General features: G+C 28.3%; 2 protein-coding genes across 2 annotated transcripts; both read right to left on the bottom strand.

The window, feature by feature from the left end:
* Positions 1-10,164: 10,164 nt before the first annotated feature.
* On the bottom strand, positions 10,165-11,542 carry LOC123220891 (NAC domain-containing protein 41-like). Its single transcript, XM_044643489.1, has 3 exons — positions 11,392-11,542; positions 10,808-11,064; positions 10,165-10,545 (listed from the first exon to the last, which is right to left on the bottom strand). The coding sequence occupies exons 1-3, from the start codon at positions 11,540-11,542 to the stop codon at positions 10,165-10,167; spliced, it is 789 nt and encodes a 262-aa protein (XP_044499424.1).
* Positions 11,543-16,526: 4,984 nt separating this feature from the next.
* On the bottom strand, positions 16,527-18,919 carry LOC123220890 (NAC domain-containing protein 41-like). Its single transcript, XM_044643488.1, has 3 exons — positions 18,769-18,919; positions 17,591-17,847; positions 16,527-16,973 (listed from the first exon to the last, which is right to left on the bottom strand). The coding sequence occupies exons 1-3, from the start codon at positions 18,917-18,919 to the stop codon at positions 16,527-16,529; spliced, it is 855 nt and encodes a 284-aa protein (XP_044499423.1).
* Between the last annotated feature and the right edge of the window lie 1,339 nt (positions 18,920-20,258).

Genomic DNA, 20,258 nt, shown 5'->3' with positions numbered 1-20,258 from the left:
ATATGCAGGAGTAATCTTGCAAAATCCGAGATTATTAATAATAAAATAGACTAATTATCGGAGTTTTACATAAAGTATGTGTCTTAAAATTAACACAATTTTTACAGCAAGCTAGATCGATCGCATCGAAATCCTCTACATAATCAAATCTAATCAAGTATAAAAAATGCTTCATAATTAATTTTTGGGAAATTATTAAAAATAGACAAAATTAAAGGGGTCAAAGCGAAATTACCCAAAAAATTTAGGTTTAAGCAAAAATGCCCATGTTTTGTGAAATGACAAAAATACCCCCATATATAAAGTTAACTAATTTTCACTGTACAACGGCAAGAATATTCCAAAGTTTCCCACCTCCCACGGCAATCCCACGGCGAGCGTCATTTCCGCCAATTTTCTTTCGTTCCGGCAACCGAAAATGGCAAATAAGGTTAGTATATCTCCCGTAATCTTCTTTGGATCAAGTTATTGCTGATATTATTGAGATTTAACTGAGAATTTTAGGTTTGAAATTTTAGGGTTTACGGGTTGAATAATGCTTAAAATGTTTCGATTTTTGGTTGTTTTCCTTGAATTGATTGAGGGGTTTTATGTTATAAAATGTGTAGATTTGATTTATGTGAAAATCGGAGGTCGAAACGACCAAAAATTGGCCGAAAATGCTGCCGAATGGATCGGCCGAACGAAGTTTCCCACGGCAAGAGATTTCTCCCACGGCAGCTAAATGGACAATGGGTTTTTGGGGGTGTGAAATGGCTTTTTTAAAACATTGGGTTTTCGGGGAACTATTTATCCCACGTCGGGTTTTTATGATATTTCCCAAGTTGGTGTGGGAAAAGCGCAATTACGAAAATGCCCCCCCTTATAAGCACAGCAAAATTTCATTTCCTCCCACGGCAAGTTGCGTTCATTTCCACGAAAATTCCAAAAGCATTCCACCTCCCACGGCAATTCCACGGCGATCTCATTTCCGTCGATTTTGAAGCTTCCCGGCAACCGCAAATGGCAAAGAAGGTTAGTATATCTCCCGTAATATTATTTGGATCAAGTTATTGCTAAAATAATTGAGATTTGATTGAGAATTTTGGTTTTGAAATGTTAGGGTTTACGTTTGAATATTGCTTAAAATCTTTCGATTTTTGGTTGTTTTGGTTGAATTGATTGAGGGCTTTGATGTTATACAATGTTTACCTTTGATTTATGTGAAAATTGGAGGTCAAAACGACCAAAATTGGGTCGAAAATCGCTGCCAAATGAATCGGCAGTCTGCCGTGGGAACGGCGTTTCCCACGGCAGCACGAGTTTTCCCACGGCAGCGAATTTTCCTTGTTTAGTTGGGGCTGAAGTTGGTTTTTTAAAACCTTGGGGAGCCGGATGAGTTTCGCTACAGCACAGGGGGTTTTAGGAAATTTGGCATATAACAGTGGACTTTTTTGATTAAAGAATTTTCATGAGGGGTTAAATTGAAGATTTTCTTATCTACGTTTTCTGACCGTGTAGTTTTCGAATTTTATATCCGTTTTTTTTGTTTTAGGTTTTTGTATATCTATTTTTCAAATTTCAAATTCGAGTTTTCGAATTTTGATGCTTTTTGACACAACTTACGATGTAACAACGTTATTTAAACTTAATATTTTGATTTTTTCGTTTATAGGATATATCGATTCGTTTTTTTCAATTTTTCAAATGATTTTTCCGTTAGCGAAATTCATAGGTATTTCAACGTATAGAATTCGAATTTTAGTCCCGTTTTTTAGAATTTCACCATTTTAGGATATATCGAATCGTATTTTCACGATCTCTGAACGATTTTCCGAGTATCGTCACTTTTAGGTATTTCAACGTATAGAATTCGAATTTCAGTTCCGTTTTTTCGAATTTCACCATTTTAGCATATACGATTCGTATTTTCACGATCTCCGAACGATTTCCCGAGTATCGTCACTTTTAGGTATTTCAACGTATAGAATTCGAATTTCATTTTCGTTTTTCGAATTTCACCATTTTAGGATATATCAATTCATATTTTCACGCTTCCCGAACCATTTTCTGAGAATCGTCACTTTAAGGTATTGCAACGTATAGAATTTGAATTTCAGTTACGTTTTTTCGAATTTCACCATTTTAGGGTATATCAATTCGTATTTTCAAGATCTCCGAATGATTTTCTGAATATCGTCACTTTTAGGTATTTCAACGTATAGAATTCGAATATCAGTTCTGTTTTTTCGAATTTCACCATTTTAGGGTATATCAATTCGTATTTTCAAGATCTCCGAACTATTTTCTGAATATCGTCACTTTAAGGTATTTCAACATATAGAATTCGAATTTCAGTTCCGTTTTTTCGAATTTCACCATTTTAGGATATATCGATTCGTATTTTCAAGATTTTCGAACCATTTTCTGAGTATCGTCACTTTAAGGTATTTCAACGTATAGAATTCGAAATTCAGTTCCGTTTTTTTGAATTTCACCATTTTAGGTTATATCGATTCGTATTTTCAAGATCTCCGAACGATTTTCCGAATATCGTCACTTTTAGGTATTTCAACGTATAGAATTCGAATTTCAGTTTCGTTTTTTCGAATTTCACCATTTTAGGATATATCGATTCGTATTTTCAAGATTTCCAAACGATTTTCTGAGTATCGTCACTTTAAGGTATTTCAACGTATATAATTCGAATTTCAGTTCCGTTTTTTCAAATTTAACCATTTTAGGATATATTGATTCGTATTTTCAAGATCTGCGATCGATTTCCTTAGTATTGTCACTCTAAAGTATTTCAACGTATAGAATTTGAATTTTAGTTCCGTTTTTCTGAATTTCACCATTTTAAGATATATCGATTCATATTTTCAAGATCTCCAAGCGATTTTCTGAGTATCTTCACTTTAAGGTATTTCAACGTATAGAATTTGAATTTTAGTTTCGTTTTTCCCAATTTCACCATTTTAGGATATATCGATTCGTATTTTCAAGATTTCCGAATCATTTTCTTATTATCGTCACTTTAAGGTATTTCAATATATAGAATTCGAATTTTAGTTCCGTTTTTTCGAATTTCATCATTTTAGGATATATCGATTCGTCTTTTCAAGATTTTTGAACCATTTTCTGATTATCGTCACTTTAAGGTATTTCATTGTATATAATTCAAATTTCTATTCTTATTTCTTACGTTTTGTTATTTTCATTTTAATTATTTGATATTTCTCATCTTTTTATATTTTTTTCATTACTACATTTGTTTACATATTTATTTATATGAAAGTCTAACAATTTTTACGTGATTGTTACCGGATATTTCTCGCAAAAGAAGACGAGTTGACAGCGAGCTACGCATTCCCGACGAGTCCAGACACTTCCGGGCAGATGCGATATCTCGTGCACAGCGTACTGCATTATCTCGAATTTCTTCTACATTGACCCCGCGTCAGCAGCGACTATTTGAGAGGACATGTTTCGGGTCATCTTCATCCTCATCTTCATCTTCATCTTCATCTTCTTCCTTCTGCCCTTCAATTGGGGTACATGTAACAAAAACAGGAATACATTCCTGAAAGTACTGGGACATATCAAGAAGACCTTGCACATCTTCATCATTTTGGATCTGGATGGGACAGTCGAGCTCAATTTTTCTTAGCTTCATTGATACTTGAATGTAGTTTTTCATTGGATCAATACTGCAATACTCCGTCAAAAGCTCAATAAATCCCTCGAATGTTGTTCCATAAGGGATTTTAATCAATTGTTTGGCTCCTCCAACATATTTCATTGTGTTGTTGCGACCTTGAATCCATTTCCTTGGTAACGAACCGATGCATAACCCTCCATTTTAAATATCAATCCTGCAATGACAAGTTTTTGAAGATAATTATTCAGGTATAAAAAAAAACAATAATAACTATGTAAATCAGCCGTACAATTATTAATAATTAAAAAAAACACCTCATATTTTTCTAATATGTTATTTATCCCCCTATAATTATTTAACAATTTATATAACACTTTCGTATGTTATCTTATATCAAAATGCATCTATCTGTTTATAACGTTCTATTTAAAACGTTTTTATAATATCTATACTTTGAAATAGATATTCAAATTCTATACTTTGAATTACTTTAAAATGTCAATAATAAATAATTTCTGCAGAAATCTGAAAAATACTAGTGGATATATCCTAAAACGATAATTTAAAAAAAAACTGAGCTTAAATTCGAATTCTAAAAATTGAAATACCCTAGAATGGTATTAATCGAACAATTCTAAAAAAATCTGAAAAATACGAGTTGATATATGCTAAAACAGTGAAATTCGAAAAAACAAAACTGAAATTTGAATCCTAAAAGTTGAAATACCATAGAATGACAACAATCGAAAAATTCTTCAGAAATAAGAAAAATGTGCATTGATATATCCTAAAGCGGTGAAACTCGAAAAAACCTATAATTTTAATTATAATGCGCCTACAATGTTTAATATGAAAATACGTCCTAATTTTAATAACATTTCATTTGACACCCTTGTATGTCGTCTTGTATCAAAGCAATCCCTATATATTTTTAACATGTTATATAAATCCTATATATATTGTAAAATATCTAAAACCCCCATAGCAATGTAAAATATCCAAAAAACCCCTATATTTATCCTAAATTATTTTAACCCCCATACTTGTCAAATATTACATTTAACCCCATTGCAACGACATAAAAACTATACTTAACAAATAAAATGAAGTTTTACGATAAGATTGACATAAATACCTTTTTTTGATGAATAGTATTTTTCGAGTCGAATTTAAAAATACAAACTTCCTTCGTCCGAACGAATCCCTACTAATTGATGTTGAAAAAAAATGAAAATGAGAGTGAGTGTATGAGTGATATGAGAAGTGTGTGGAAATAAAATGAGTGAGGAGGGTTTATATAGATGAGGGGAAGGGTATTTTTGACATTTTAGAAAAAGTAATAAAATATATAAATAAAAATGAAAATGCCTTTACAATGTAAAATATCCAAAAACCCCCTATATTTATCCTAAATTAATTTAACCCCCAATACTTGTCACATATTGCATTTAACCCCCATATTACGACATAAAAACTAAACTTAACAAATAAAATGAAGTTTTAGGATAAGATTGACATAAATACCTTTTTTTGATGAATACTATTTTTTCGAGTCGAATTCAAAAATACGAACTTCCTTCGTCCGAACGAATCCCTACTAATTGATGTTGAAAAAAAATGAAAATGAGAGTGAGTGTTTGAGTGATATGAGAAGTGTGTGGAAATAAAATGAGTGAGGGTTTATATAGATGAGGGGAAGGGTATTTTTGACATTTTAGAAAAAGTAATAAAATATATAAATAAATATGAAAATGCCTTTACAATGTAAAATGTCCAAAAACCCCCCATATTTATCCTAAATTATGTTAACCCCCAATACTTGTCACATATTGCATTTAACCCCCATATTACGACATAAAAACTATACTTAACAAATAAAATGAAGTTTTAAGATAAGATTGACATAAATACCTTTTTTTGATGAATAGTATTTTTTCGAGTCGAATTTAGAAATACGAACTTCCTTCGTCCGAACGAATCCCTACTAATTGATGTTGAAAAAAAATGAAAATGAGAGTGAATGTTTGAGTGATATGAGAAGTGTGTGAAAATAAAATGAGTTAGGAGAGTTTATATAGATTAGGGGAAAGGTATTTTTGACATTTTAGAAAAAGTAATAAAATATATCAATAAATATGAAAATGCCTTTATAATGTAAAATATCTAAAAACCCCCTATATTTATCCTAAATTACATTTACCCCTATAGTGAGTGAGGAGAGTTATATAAATGAAGGGAGGGGTAATTTTGTCATTTTAAAAAAAGTTTTAAATAAATAAATAAATATCAAAATCTTTTATAGTGTAAAATATCTAAAAACCCTCCATATTTATCTAAAATTCCCTTAAAACCCCTATAGTGAGTAGAAGAGTTATATAAATATGAGGAAAAGGGCAATTTTGGTATTTAAAAAAAGTCATAGGCTTTTCTTTTTTGGAACAGTGATTTTGGGCATTTTGGCTTGAAAATAGTGATTTTGGGCATTTTGGCTTAATGGAAGGGCATTTTGGCTATTTTTTAAAATTTCCCTTAATTTTTAGCTAGGTTTAATAGTTTACCTGGACCAAAGGCTATGAAATGACTCTTAATTTGCTGAATAAGACTATAGATATAACCCCGTGAGAAATGAGATTAACACAAACAAGAAATACATTAGAATATTAATGAATTGTTTGAGATAATCAAAAGACATAAAAAAAATAAAGAGATAATTAAATTTTTAACGTAATTTAGCTGGATTACCAAGAGTTTACATTTATGTCAGTAATATTATCCAAATGCTTTTTTAAGAAAAAAAAAATCAAAAAGCAATAATACAATGCTAGAGTGCTTGTACTATAGTGCTAGATGTTTCTCTCTTTAACCTTTCCACTGTTTTGAATTGATATCGGTGAAGGCTAGTATAAATGGAAGAGTCAAATAGAATTTACATAGCATTCACAATATAAAACGAATATGCCCTTTCTTCCTTCCCAAACTGTTCATTTTATGTTTTAATCTTCTTGTGCACTAATATGTTTTAATCTTCTACTTTTGTAGGCAAGGTTTATAATGTCGTTGACTAGGTATCTTTTATTTAAATTTTCTTTATAAATCTGTCTCGTTCTATCGGTTTTTTAAGTTTTATGATAAATTTCAATTATGCAATTGTCTAAGTAGTGTTTTATGTTAATAATAAATTTGTTTTCAAAATATTCTTTATACAATTTTGCTTCTTTTTATGCCGTCATATGAGTTGATATGAATTGAAGAATGTCCAAATACCTCTTAGTTTGAGTTCAAATAAAAATAGTTCGATGTAAATTCAAGAAGTTTAAATTGAGAATAGTTTAATTTTTAGCTTGAATAAAAAATTGATTATAATCAGTTTGATTCAATTTTGGTTTGAATATATTATTTAAATTTATAATTCAGATTTGTGGCTCAAGAGTAAGCGCTCATTAACAAAACATCATTTTACCTAATAATAGGTTCTTAGATGCACTATTAACACAAATATCAAAGGCAAATTTGAAGCACACAAAAATAAAGGAGATGGAGCAATTTTTATATGATTCTAGTACAAATAATATAGGCTATATCCATGCATGGAACCTAATCCAGCAAAAAATCAAATTTATATTTAAGTCCCTTAATTATTAATTAAGATTGAAAGAGAAACTAATTAAGTTAAACAAACTTATATTCAAGCTCTTCTCGTTCAAACCAATTTGGTTTTAGTAGAACCCATTTGGAATACTAATCACCATCGATCAGTTGTTCTACAAAAACCAAATAATAGTTAAAAAAAAAAAAAAAAGATAAAGAAGATAAAAGGGCCGCTCTTTAAAAAAGTTTAGTTCAATTAATTACAATTATATTGTACATAATAATTTTTTATGTTTTATGAAAAGGAAAAGGTGATGGAACTGTAGGAGCTGTCAATGCACATTGACGTTGATCATATAATTAAGAGAATGATTGTACCATTTAGGTGGGATTAATTGTAAAATAAAAATTATATTAATATTAATATAGTCCTTATCATAGCAATGTTATACTATAGTTTTAAGTATTTGAATTAGGCATTAAAATGATACATATCATTAATTCAAACTTATACAATTATTTGATAATAAATTATTTAAATATTTAATTAAATATTGAAAATTGAATATGCATAATTTTATTTATCTTATCAACATTTAATTTGTGGTGGCCATGGTCACCCACACTAAGGGAGACAAGTTTAGTAAAGAATAAAGAAGAGTCTGTATTTGGAATTATAAAGGAGAGTCAAAAGTGTACTAAATGAATTGTCAATGGCTCAAAATCAATAAAATATTAATGCACATCCAAGTCATAAGAGAATATCGTGTATTTTAGATGGAAATATTAATTAATAAAAACTATAATGATGGTGTTCATGTCAAGATGGAGCCTTTGCTTTATATATATATATATAAAAGTAAAATTATGTGTATAATTTTATAAACAAATAATGATATGTTACCATATCATTTAGTGTTATTTTATTTTTAATTTTTAATTATTTTATCATATAATAACATAATGTTATTTGTATATAAAGTTATGTATAAAAATTATACACACACACATATATATATATTTACATGAGATAATCTATAATAAAATAAAATAGTCATATTAAACCTTGGATATGGAAAATACCAACCCTTCAAGCTTGATTTAGTTCAGATGGAATTTCTCTTTACCAAAATAAAAAATAAAATAAACAAGAAATAAGTATAACAAGAACTCAATAAACCAGTAAAATGTAAATGTCCCATTAATTTATTTTGTATTTACCATATACCCATGAATGTTATAATTTTTCAATTCAGTCAAATTATGCTAAAATGATTAATGTGTTTTATTACTATGATAATTAAATCGTGTATCATGTTGTATATCGAAACTCTACTTTTTTGAATTTGAATCATGTAATGATATTGCAGAATACATCTTTTTAAAATATGATAATGAAAAAAAAATCAATTATCACATTATTCCCTTTATAATAATACAAACATCTCATAGTTTTAAATTTTTCATATAAATTTTTATCATGTCATCTCTTCTCCAAAAATATGTAAAATTTTATATGAATAAAATTATGCATATAATATAATATACATACGGTATCATACCAATTTTTAATTCACTTAAGATACATATCTTTTCCTACCCGTACTACCCGTACTGATTGTGAACAATTTTGTTTACATTTTCCAAAGAAAATTTGATATAATGTGACTTTAGTTGAAGGCAATAACTAAATTGTTAATTCAATAAATATCAACTCATTATAATACAAATTTTTTTTCCCTCTAATTTTGATGTAAATTGTTAACCTTTGACTTCATACAATTAGTAGTAGAAAAAAAAAAAAAAGTCTTGGCTTTTGTTCAAAATTTATTGAATTCCACGCATTGAATAGTTAAAAATATAAGAATCACAGATTTGTGTCGAATTAAAGTTTACTTTAGGACAATCTATCCCAATAGTTAATTACAAATTGTTTTTCCTTTCACTGGAGCCTATCATTGACGCTCATGTGGTGACAGAATGTTTCTTTAACAGCTATATCAAAAGTAAAGATAAAAGTGCAGATTCATGCATGCATGTTGTGCATGTTGCATGAAAATCTTGCTCAAACCAAACAATATTCTACTTTTAAGAGCGTGTTCATTCCGAATTCCTAAACAGGAATCAGGCTTAATTTTTAACACTTTCTTGTTTGAGCAACAGTTCATGAAGTAGAGTATCAAACTGATAAAGATATATGGCAGAATTTCCGTTGTTGAGCTACTCTTTACTACCCATAGTTGATAGATTATTCGCAGACTAGCAACTCGTATTACCCTTTGATTGACAGAGTTACACGAACTTCTTGTACATCTTTTCTTCTAAATATAGAAGTAATGTAGTGGTCCTATTCAGTCAAAAGGTCTCGAACTTGAACTTTTATTTTTCAAATGACTAAAAAATAAATCTACATTTCACATGGAAAATTTTATTTATATTAAAGTTAGACTTTGCTCGGATAGACCTACTTACTACTTAAAATAGTTTATATTTAAAAAGCCATATTTAAGCACTATTAAAAAAATTAAGATGTTCGGTCGTATTTCAAAAGTACTTATAAAATTCAAAATTATTTGAAGTATATAGAAAAATCTCTAAATTTTAGCTTCTCCCATTGTTTTGAGCTTATTTAAAGAGTTAAAATTTTACAAATATCTCTATCCTCGTTTACAAATCTTGCTATATATTTTGTTACAAATTTTATAACAACTAACAAGTTTTTTACATTCTATAAAACTGACTATATATTTTACATTCATTCAAGCTATTTTCATAATGAAAAAATAATAATTTTTTGATTCACTCAAGTAACCTAGTGAACAGAAACATAAATTGAGCCCTACCAATAACTTAATTAACAACATTCACATTAATAATAAATTCAATCCAAGAACTAAACTAACATAACATTACACAAATAGATGGGTTATAATTAATCAACTAGACCAAAAGCTAGGAAGAAGTACATCAGTAGAAAATGGATGCTCTAGTTGATCACAATAGTAATAATCATTTGCAATGTGGGTTAGGATTGGATCATAAGAGCAAGAATTATCATATAACAGAAGTTGCTGCTCATCCATGACTTCTATGTTCATATTCTGACCAAAATCAGGCTCATAAAATTTCTCCATTAGATTGAGAGACTGTAGCTGTTGCTGCTCTTCATCTACAAAAACCGATTCCATTTCCATTATAGAACAGCTTCCTCCAGATTCATCACTCAAACTGTAATCCTTTTTAGTAATATTCTCCACCTCTTTTTCAACTTGCACACTTTGTTTTCCCTTATATTTGATCTTACAAATTCTCCATTCCTAAACAATATCAAATCCCAAATTATGTTAAAAAAATAATTGACCCAATTAAAAATTCATAATAGAACAAACAATAAAATGATTTACACCTAGTGTTGAATACCCTGCAAGATATTTAAATGATATATCATAATATAATTAGATAATTTTAAGTCAATAATATTTAATTACATGATGAAAAATTATTTAGAACCCAATTCACTACTAAAACTCTAAAACAAAATTAAACAAGCATTTATGAAAAGGTAATAAATATACAAACCGTTGTGAAGGATTCAAGGCTGTATTCATACATAATCCAATTAGTTTTGATAGCTTTGTTTCGCTTTCTTTTATTGTCCTTAAACTTGTGAAATGTGAGAGGTCTTTTGTAACCAACCACACACTTATTATTAGCGTAAATCTTCTTAACATGGCTTGTAGCTTTCCACCATCCTCGACCCGATACTTCTCGAGAATCATTCTCTCTTATACAGTAGAAATACCTCTCGTTCTTATGAACAGCCATGGTTTCGTCCCCTATATATCAACAAAAAATATGCACAAAAAAAAATCAATTAAATTGCACAAAATATATAAATCAAAGTAATGTTATGTGTACCCAATTTTGATTACCTAATTGGTTATCCAGATAATTGGGTGATTGAATAATTTTGATTGGCAACTATCTATTAAACGGGATAAAGTTTGGAGAAGAAAGAGGTGAAATAAGAAGGTAGAATATGGAAGTTCAAGCTAAAATTCAAAACCCTAAATGATTGTCATAGATGAAACCATCGCTTTGAAATCAAAAAACATGAAATATTTAGTAAAAGAAAAAGAAAAAAGATTTAAATGAAAACTTACATTCAAGCTCTTCTGGTTCATGCTCATATAAGTTTCTTTCAACGATGAAACAGTCATGAAGAGGCATTGCTTTTCCAGAAACTTTCCTTTGTAAAATTTCGATGAGCTCCTCATCAGTGGGATTGAATCTGAACCCAGTTGGCACAATCATCTGTTTGTATTTCTGCTTTACTAAATTTCTGATAGATCAACAGTTTGTAATACTTTGGCTCCGGTCTTCACTGAAGAGTAGTTTTTATAGGAAAATTTACCGACAACACAAAGATAATTAGAAATCTTTTAGATCCAGATGATAGTAAAATAAGAAGATAAAGAAGAAGAGAGAAAGAAAAACATTTTAAATGAAGATTAGTTGAATTATAAGTTGGATTTATGATGAATTATATTTTTATTATAAAGGAAAAGTTGGTCGAACTGTAGGAGCTGTAAATGTATGTTGAAGTCAGAGCCTCAAACTCATACAGAAGTCACAAGTCAGAGCCCTGCATAAAGCAAATTTAGGTCTATTTTTAGATATATAGGTACAAGAAGCAAATATTTTATAAGAAAATAAAAATAATTAACAATTGCCTACCCTTTAAGTTGCCCCAGTGGATGTTATAATATCTGAATCATATCTTACACATTTTAATAAATTTTAAAATCAAACTATAATCGTCATGGTAATTGTTCATGATGATTAATTTTGTAAGATACTCTAATATAATATCTCAAGTAGATTATACATGCCTTCAAATAACCGTTGAATATAGCATAAGATTAAAAAAATTTATATCATAGAATATGAAATGTCTTTATTTTGAGTTAATATTTAACTATCGGGCAAACAATACGAGGGTAAATCAATTTAAAAAGAATATAATAAATCTCCAAATCATCAGTCTCACATCGTATTTTGTTTACATTATATTTTATATATAAACAATTAAAATTAACAGATATAAATAAATTAATATATCATTATATTGATTATATAATTTTGAGTTAAAGCTCAAAAAAACATTTAAAACATCCAATATTGACATGTGAGTTTTTTTCACCGATTAATACTGGTCATTTGTACATATTTAATATTACTCCTTTTTTCTTTTTTTCAAGGAAGGTAATAAAGTCTCACACCTTAGCAAACCTTGGTTGCAGTTTTTAACTCGAATTAGTAATATTTAATTAAGTAATTTTAAAATAAGAGAAAAAATAAATAATTATATCATACAATTATATATTATTACCTCAATTTGTACAGATATATAAGTAAAATTTATGTATATACATAATTTTATTCTTTCAACTCTTCAATGGTGGCATGAACCTCTTTTCTATTGAACAAATTTTTACTTATCTGTGTGATTTTGATTTTGTTATATATATATATATATATATATATATATATATATATATATATATATATATATATATATATATATATATATATAAAATATTTTGTAAAAGGATATTTTTTTCATTTTTTCTCTATTTATTAAATTTTCATATATTGTCGAGGTTTAAAAAGAAGAATAGCCATGAACAATTTACAAGTATAAACAGTATTTTCTTTGGACAACAGGTTCTAATAGGGTTAGATTTGATTCAAATTTATTAAGTTCAAAAATGAGTTTACCTGGAATGAAAATTAAATATTTTCGAACTCAAGTTTTATGAGTGTTCAGCATTTTAAACTCGCGAATCTATAAAATTTTTATATGAATTAACTAAAACGATGTTATTTTAATTGGTACATATCAAAATAACATTATTTTAATCAATTTTTACTCATCTCAAGCAAGTCGTACTCAAAAATTTTTAGATGACCTCAAACTTAATTTGACTTGAATCCAACCCTAGTATCTAATCGTAAAAGAGAACTACTTATCAATGTTGTGAAGTTGAATATATGTTATGATTTATTCTTAATTAAACCCAGCTATGAGATTTATGATATATAAATTATGACTATCCATTCTCCAAAATTATCAGTAGAAGGTGATCTCTAATCATTCAAAACTATTAGATTTACGCTAAAAAAAAAAAAAAAGGTCCAACTTATCAATTGTTATGACAATTCCAATGATTCCCAACTATCAATGGCGCCATTAGTCATATTGGACATTGACAAAATCCACAACGTCTCATTCTATAACGATGTATAGTTCAATGATAACTTTAAAATTAATGGTGATAACGAGGCAAAAATCTGTCACTTTGCTTAATTAATTAATTAATTTGACTCTACTTAATTTTTATAGCTAGCCCTAATGTTCTCTTACACCGATCTATCTCGATCAATATAAAAATTTGATTCGAGTAATGATGAACATCACAACAAAATCTCATTTTACAGCATCCCAAGTTTGTCAAATGAATCAGCATCTCTATCTTAAAACTAAAGTACTCAGATTGTGCACTTTAATTAATTTTAAACTGAATAATTTTTTTTTTTTAAATTCTGGGGAAGAAGAAGGGTTTTTGTCCTTAGAATTCTAAAAATATCATAAACGTGTAAATCGAAGCCACGGATTTGGTTTTCTCTTTAAAGCTTTTGAGGGCACGTGCATGCATGGAAGAACTTCAAACATTCTTCCCTCTTTAATTGTCTCGAGATTGTAGTAATTAGACTTGAGAGATGTGAAGATATAGCTGGGGTTTTCTTTTTCTTTTTTTTAAATCTGATTAATGACATGTGATATAATTCATCTTGAGGTAGATATTACAATTTAGTAATATAATTAAAAATAATAATTTAATAGCATAAGTAATATTTTTGTAAAAGTATGCTTTATTTATTAAAAAAAAACTTTTTCAACATGAATATTATTATTATTATTATTATTATTAAAATTTATGTGACAGTAAAAGGATAAAATAACATATTAATTTATATTATTAACTCATATTATAAAGATTAGAATTCCTAAAGAGAGATGAGAAGAAGCATTTACATAATTTTAATTTACAAATACATAAAGGAAAAATTGAAATTAATAGAGAGGGTATCTTGTATTAAATTAGCATCAGAATTATCGGAAAAAGATTTGACATCAACATAGAAAGAAACCAATTAACAGAATATTCTTTATGACTTTCAGGTTATTTCTTGGACTAATTAATGCAGCATTATTTCTTAGAAACCACCATCTTGCCAAAGTATTAACTTAATTTATCCCTTTTTGAGCGTGAGAAAGGCCACTTCACTTTCATTAATAATACTAATAAATTTCTTAATTTTTTTATTTATTTACATTACCATTTTGATACAATTATTTTGACACAACCCAGTTAAAATTTGTTTTTTTTTTTTGTTTCTTTTTATTTTTAAAAGTACTTTCATGTATTATTTACAAGAAAATTTTGTGCATACATATAATCAACTTCTACAAGTAATATTGAATAATTTTATAATGATGAAAAATAATGTTACAATCAATTTGGGTTCCTTGTTTCTCTCTTTCACTCATTTCATGCATGATATAATGATCGATCAACAATTATTGGCTTTAGATTTTTGTAATAATTTGAAACAAACAAAATGAGATATTTTTGTAATAATTAATAAATATATTAATTAAACATAAAAATTACATGGATAATTTCTCTACCTCACTAGAGCTTATCATTTGGCTCACGTGGTGACAGATCTTCCTATGGAGAATTCATGCATGTTATTGCATGTCGCATGAATCCAAGAGAGCAATAAAGGGATAATTTCAACTTATCGAATTATTTAATTAAATTAAAATTAACTTTAATCTACCAAATTAATATCAATTATTTATACATAAATGTCTGAGGTAGAACACTACTTTTGAAGCAAGATCATATAGAAATTCTCAACAGGAGTCATGATTGATGTTAGTATTTTTAGAATAACTTGTATCTTTTGTTAGGTAAACAGGCAAACGAGAGGAGGGGCAATGACCCCATTCCAAAAACTTTTCATTAATTAATTTGTCATTGACACCATTGAACTTCGAAAATTTTAGGTCTTAGAAAAGGGCTGCTAATTTCTTTTGACCTACCCTTAACTTTTCATGTAAAATTCAAATCACCCTTTTCAGTTTGGCACTTGCAACTTTCCCTTGTAACTAGGTATATACTTATGCTAAAGTTTCCATTTAAGTATCACTAAGATCTCTTACTTAATTTATGCTAATATTGTCTTAAGGGCATATTGGTGGTACTTATATAAGATAATCAATTGATTATATCTATAAATGGGGGTGGTTTTAAGTTGAACCAAACTCGAATAATAAGAGTCAATTTGAAGCCGTTTAACTAGTAAATATGTTGCAGAAGGCTATCAAAAGAGTTGATAATGTTATCAAAATGGTAATCGAATTGAACTCAAATTGAGCTATAAAATTAAACACATAATATCATATTTTATTTTTAAACTCTTAAATTTAGATGTAGTCTAGGGCAATATTTACTATTGATTTGATTTTAGTTAAATTATTGTTGAGAATAGAAGGTTATTTTACATGGTTTGAAAAAAGTTTTCTATTAAAACTTTTCCATCTCTTTATAAAAAATATCACTACTTTAAAAAATTCCTTTATATTTTTCATTTGTTTATATCTTGTATTTTATCATTTTGCTTTCTTTTATTTAAAAAAAAAAAAAAAAGAGTCTTCAGTTAGCATTATTTTTTCAAGATTACTCCGTTAAGAAAATTTCCTAGCTATAGCTACCCTCTAATAAGCAAAACTTGACTGTGGCTCAAACTTTGGCTACAATAAGTCAAGTTGGAAGGGGGGTTCATCGGTAATTTTCAAATTAGAGAAAAAAATAAAATTATTTACACTTAGTTTAAGTATCCAAATTATGTATCATAATATGATTGAGTAATTTTAAATTAAAAATAAATAATATTTAATCATATTGGATACTTAAAATTAGATACACATAATATTGATATCTAAAAATCTCAAAGTAAGTCAAGCAAAAATTGCGGGAAATAAAACCACTCTAGACTTGGCTTTCTTTTAATTGTAAATAATTGATTTCTCTGTTGCACTCATGGAATATGGACAAACCCTTGACAGATCAAAACAGTGATATATATAGATATATATATTCATTCCAATGTAATACTTAATTAAGAAATAATTAAGGGATGATTACACACAGAAACATGATCATTAAGACCAAAAGCTAGGAAATAGTTCATCTACAGAAAATGGTAATTGCTCCAGTTGATGATTATAATAATAATAATCACCAAAGTAATCATAATTTGAACTACTTGTAATATGTGTTAAGATTGGATCATAATTATATGAAGCATATAGCATCATTTGTTGTTCCTCTTCATTATTCATCTCTCGATCTTCTCTTTGCATCTTCATAAAATCATCACTTGTTATTATTTTATTCCTCTCTTCTTCAAGACACTTCATAATCTGTTGCCCTTGCCCCTCTTCTTCTTCATCAACAAAAACTACTGAAGATGATGATTTCATCTCCATTATTGAACAACTTTCTCCAGAAATAATACCATTGCTTAATCTGCAACCTTTTCGAATATTCTCCAGCTCTTCCTGCATGGTTTGTTTTCCCTTGTACTTGATCTTGCACAGTCTCCATTCCTGTTAAATTTATTCCAAACATCAAAATCTGAAAATACAACAAATCAATTCTTTTTTCTTTATAAGAACAATGTTAGGTGGACACAGTTTTAATAACAAAATTATAAGGTATACAATAGCAAACCCAAGGGGTAAAGGAGGGTCACATGACTCCCTTGGGTTTGAAAAATTGGTAGTTACCCCCAACTAGGTTTGAATATTTAGTAGTTTAATACTTCTTTGATAAGAGCAACTCTAATTGCATATAATTTTGAGTATACAATTGAATACCTAGATAATGTGATTCAATATTATTTTATTATTAATTCAAATCACTTAATCACATGATGATATATCATCTGAAAATCTAATTGTATATTTAAAACTGTATACACATAGTTTTATTGTTTTAATTATTAAAGCCCCCACCAAATTCTATTTGAGTAGAATTACGTGAACAAACAATGAGTACACTCTTAAGTACAAAGGATAATGTATCACTATTTAATTGGGTTACTTTATCTCTAATTCAGAATCATTCATTTACATTATGACATATTATTGTTTATACTTAAGTTTGTATTCATTATTTGTGTTCAATTTAGTTATACAATTGAAAGGGTTTAGTAAATACAAACCGTTGGGTAGGATTGGAGGCCATACTCGTACATAATCCAGTTAGTCTTGATGGCTTTGTTGCGCTTTCTTTTATTATTTGTGAACTTATGAAATGTGAGAGGTCTTTTGTAACCAACAACACATTCGTTGTTAGCAAAAATCTTCTTGACATGGCTTGTGGCTTTCCACCATCCTCGACCTGAAACTTCTCGGGAATCATTCTCTCTTATGCAGTAATAATATCTCTCATTTTTGTGTACTGCCATGGAGCGACCCCCTAAAAACATTAAATAAATTAGCTTTCATTTATGTGAAAGATAATGAAAATGGCAAACAAAGATTAAAAATAATAAAAACCTCCATTATTCATCCTCCGTCACGTTTTTGGTGTCAAAAAAGTCTACAACGATAAGATATTGGTACTCTTTATCATGCCAAGGATATTCACAGCCATTAAAAAATGTTATGGAAATCATATAATAATATATTTATTTTCTATGTTATTACATGCCAATTTTGTTGTAATGGTAATTAAAGTTAAATTCAAATCGAGTCAAGCTCAAGTTTATCTCAAAATTGTTTGAGTTCAACTCATTTTGGAAAGTTGAGCTACAAGTTGAACTTGAGTCAAGCTTTGAGCTCGGTTCGATATTGTAGCTAATAAAATATGACTAAAATAATATTATTTTGATATATATTGATCAAAACGATATCATTTTAATTAATTTGTAATAAAAACTTTCAAATTTGTGAAGTTGGCAAATCAAACACTCTTAAAACTTAAGCTTAAGCTTGAAAATACTTAACTCTTAAACTCGAGCTCAAGTTCAGTTGAGTCAAGCTTGTTTTAGCTTCATTTGATCCAAGCTTATTTTTTTAATTCAAATAAGTTCAATTCCAATCTAACCGTAGTAGTAATCATGTTGAAAAATCGATTAGAAAAAATTATCACTATCTTATTTCTTATTAAAAATGTTCTAGTAATATAAGGACTTATGCTTGCAGTTTGAGGAAAGAAGGCATAATAAAAGAGGTAAAAGGCGAAAGATCTTCTATGGCTTACAAAATCTGAAACCCCAAAATCAGATTTCCACGGAAAGAGTACTGCTCATGAAAAAAGATCGAACAAAGAAGAATCACATAGAGGATTTATAAAAAGAGAGAAAAATGTTAAGTTAATTAACAAACTATAACTTACACTCAAGCTCTTCAGGTTCATGCTCATAAACATTTGTTTCAACAATGAAATTGTCATGCAGAGGCATTTGTTTCCCACAAACTTTCCTTTCTAATATCTCAATGAGCTCTTCATCCGTGGGATTAAACCTGAACCCAGTTGGCACAATCATCGGCACTACTGAATATTAAAATAAAAAATGGTAAATTGAACTTAGTTTTTGCCCTAGACTTCACAACACTTACACATTATACATACATACATGTATGCATATATATAGAGAATATTTTAGACCCATCTAATAGTAAAATAATAAAGATAAAGATAAAGAGAAGAGAGAGAAAAGAAAGGACGCGGAGCATGGCCTCATATATGGTTTTGCATTTTAAACGATGATTGAGAAGGATAATTAAATCGGTTATGTGTAGGTAAGATTTATGATGAAAATTATTTGATTTCTTTTGAATGGAAAAAGGGAAAAGTGGTCGGCTAATCTGGAGCTGTATTGCTGCAAATCTAGATTGAAGCTGAAAAAAAAATAGTAAAATAGGAATCATGGAGCCAGGGATCTATTTCCATATATGAAGTTGGTCAATGTGAGAGAGACGACAAATAATATAAAGGGGAAGTCAAAGCATGATACATGAAGTTTCAAGGGTTTGGAAATTAACCAAGTAAATATTTATTCATTTCGGAGTCAAAAGTTTTTACAAATTTGTTTATGGATTTCAGTAAGAATTAGACAGGGCGGTTGGCTTATTTTGGCCAAATTTGGTGTGAACCACCGTGTTCATAGGTCATACTGTGTTAAGGTCTATCAAAAGATAGATCATATTGATTTGTGGCCACAGGTGTCGATGGAATGAACCGAGCGGGGTCGGGCCCAAAACCCAAAAGTAATGGGCTTCATACCAGCCCATTAATATATAAAGGCCCAATCCATGTAAAAATAGGTCGAGTCGAGCCGGACTTTAAATAGGTTGGCTCGACCAATTTAATCAATATTTTAAAAAAATTTATTTAAAATTTTTACACACAAATTATTTTTCAATTATTAAAACCAAAGACAATACTCAGAATATTTTATTTATAATCTCTCACTTATGACGGAAGAATACAGTAGTTACATGATGAAAAATATTATAAATTGTAACATAGTATAAATAATTTAATTTACATAATGTATAAATTATAAAACATAAATAAATATATACTATGATAATATTCAAATGGATTGAATTCATTTGATATTTGATCCATTTGTAATATTTTATAATGATAAAATAAAAATAAAAATAAAATTATAAACACAAAGAATTATTATTTGTGAATTTAGATATTTTCTGAAAAAGAATTTATGAGAGAAAATGAAATAAAAAATATAATGAAATAATTGAGATTGAGAGATTTGTAAATGAAAATAAAAATGAAGAAAAATTAAATGGGTTTATATAAACAAAAAAATTAATTAATTAAAAAATTTTTAAAAATGAAGGCCAAGGTTTTTGCCA

Source organism: Mangifera indica, chromosome 7, assembly GCF_011075055.1.
Source record: "Mangifera indica cultivar Alphonso chromosome 7, CATAS_Mindica_2.1, whole genome shotgun sequence".
Classification (NCBI taxonomy): Eukaryota; Viridiplantae; Streptophyta; class Magnoliopsida; order Sapindales; family Anacardiaceae; genus Mangifera; species Mangifera indica.
The sequence above is the reverse complement of the archived record's forward strand: the minus strand, read 5'-3'. Positions and strand labels throughout refer to the sequence as shown.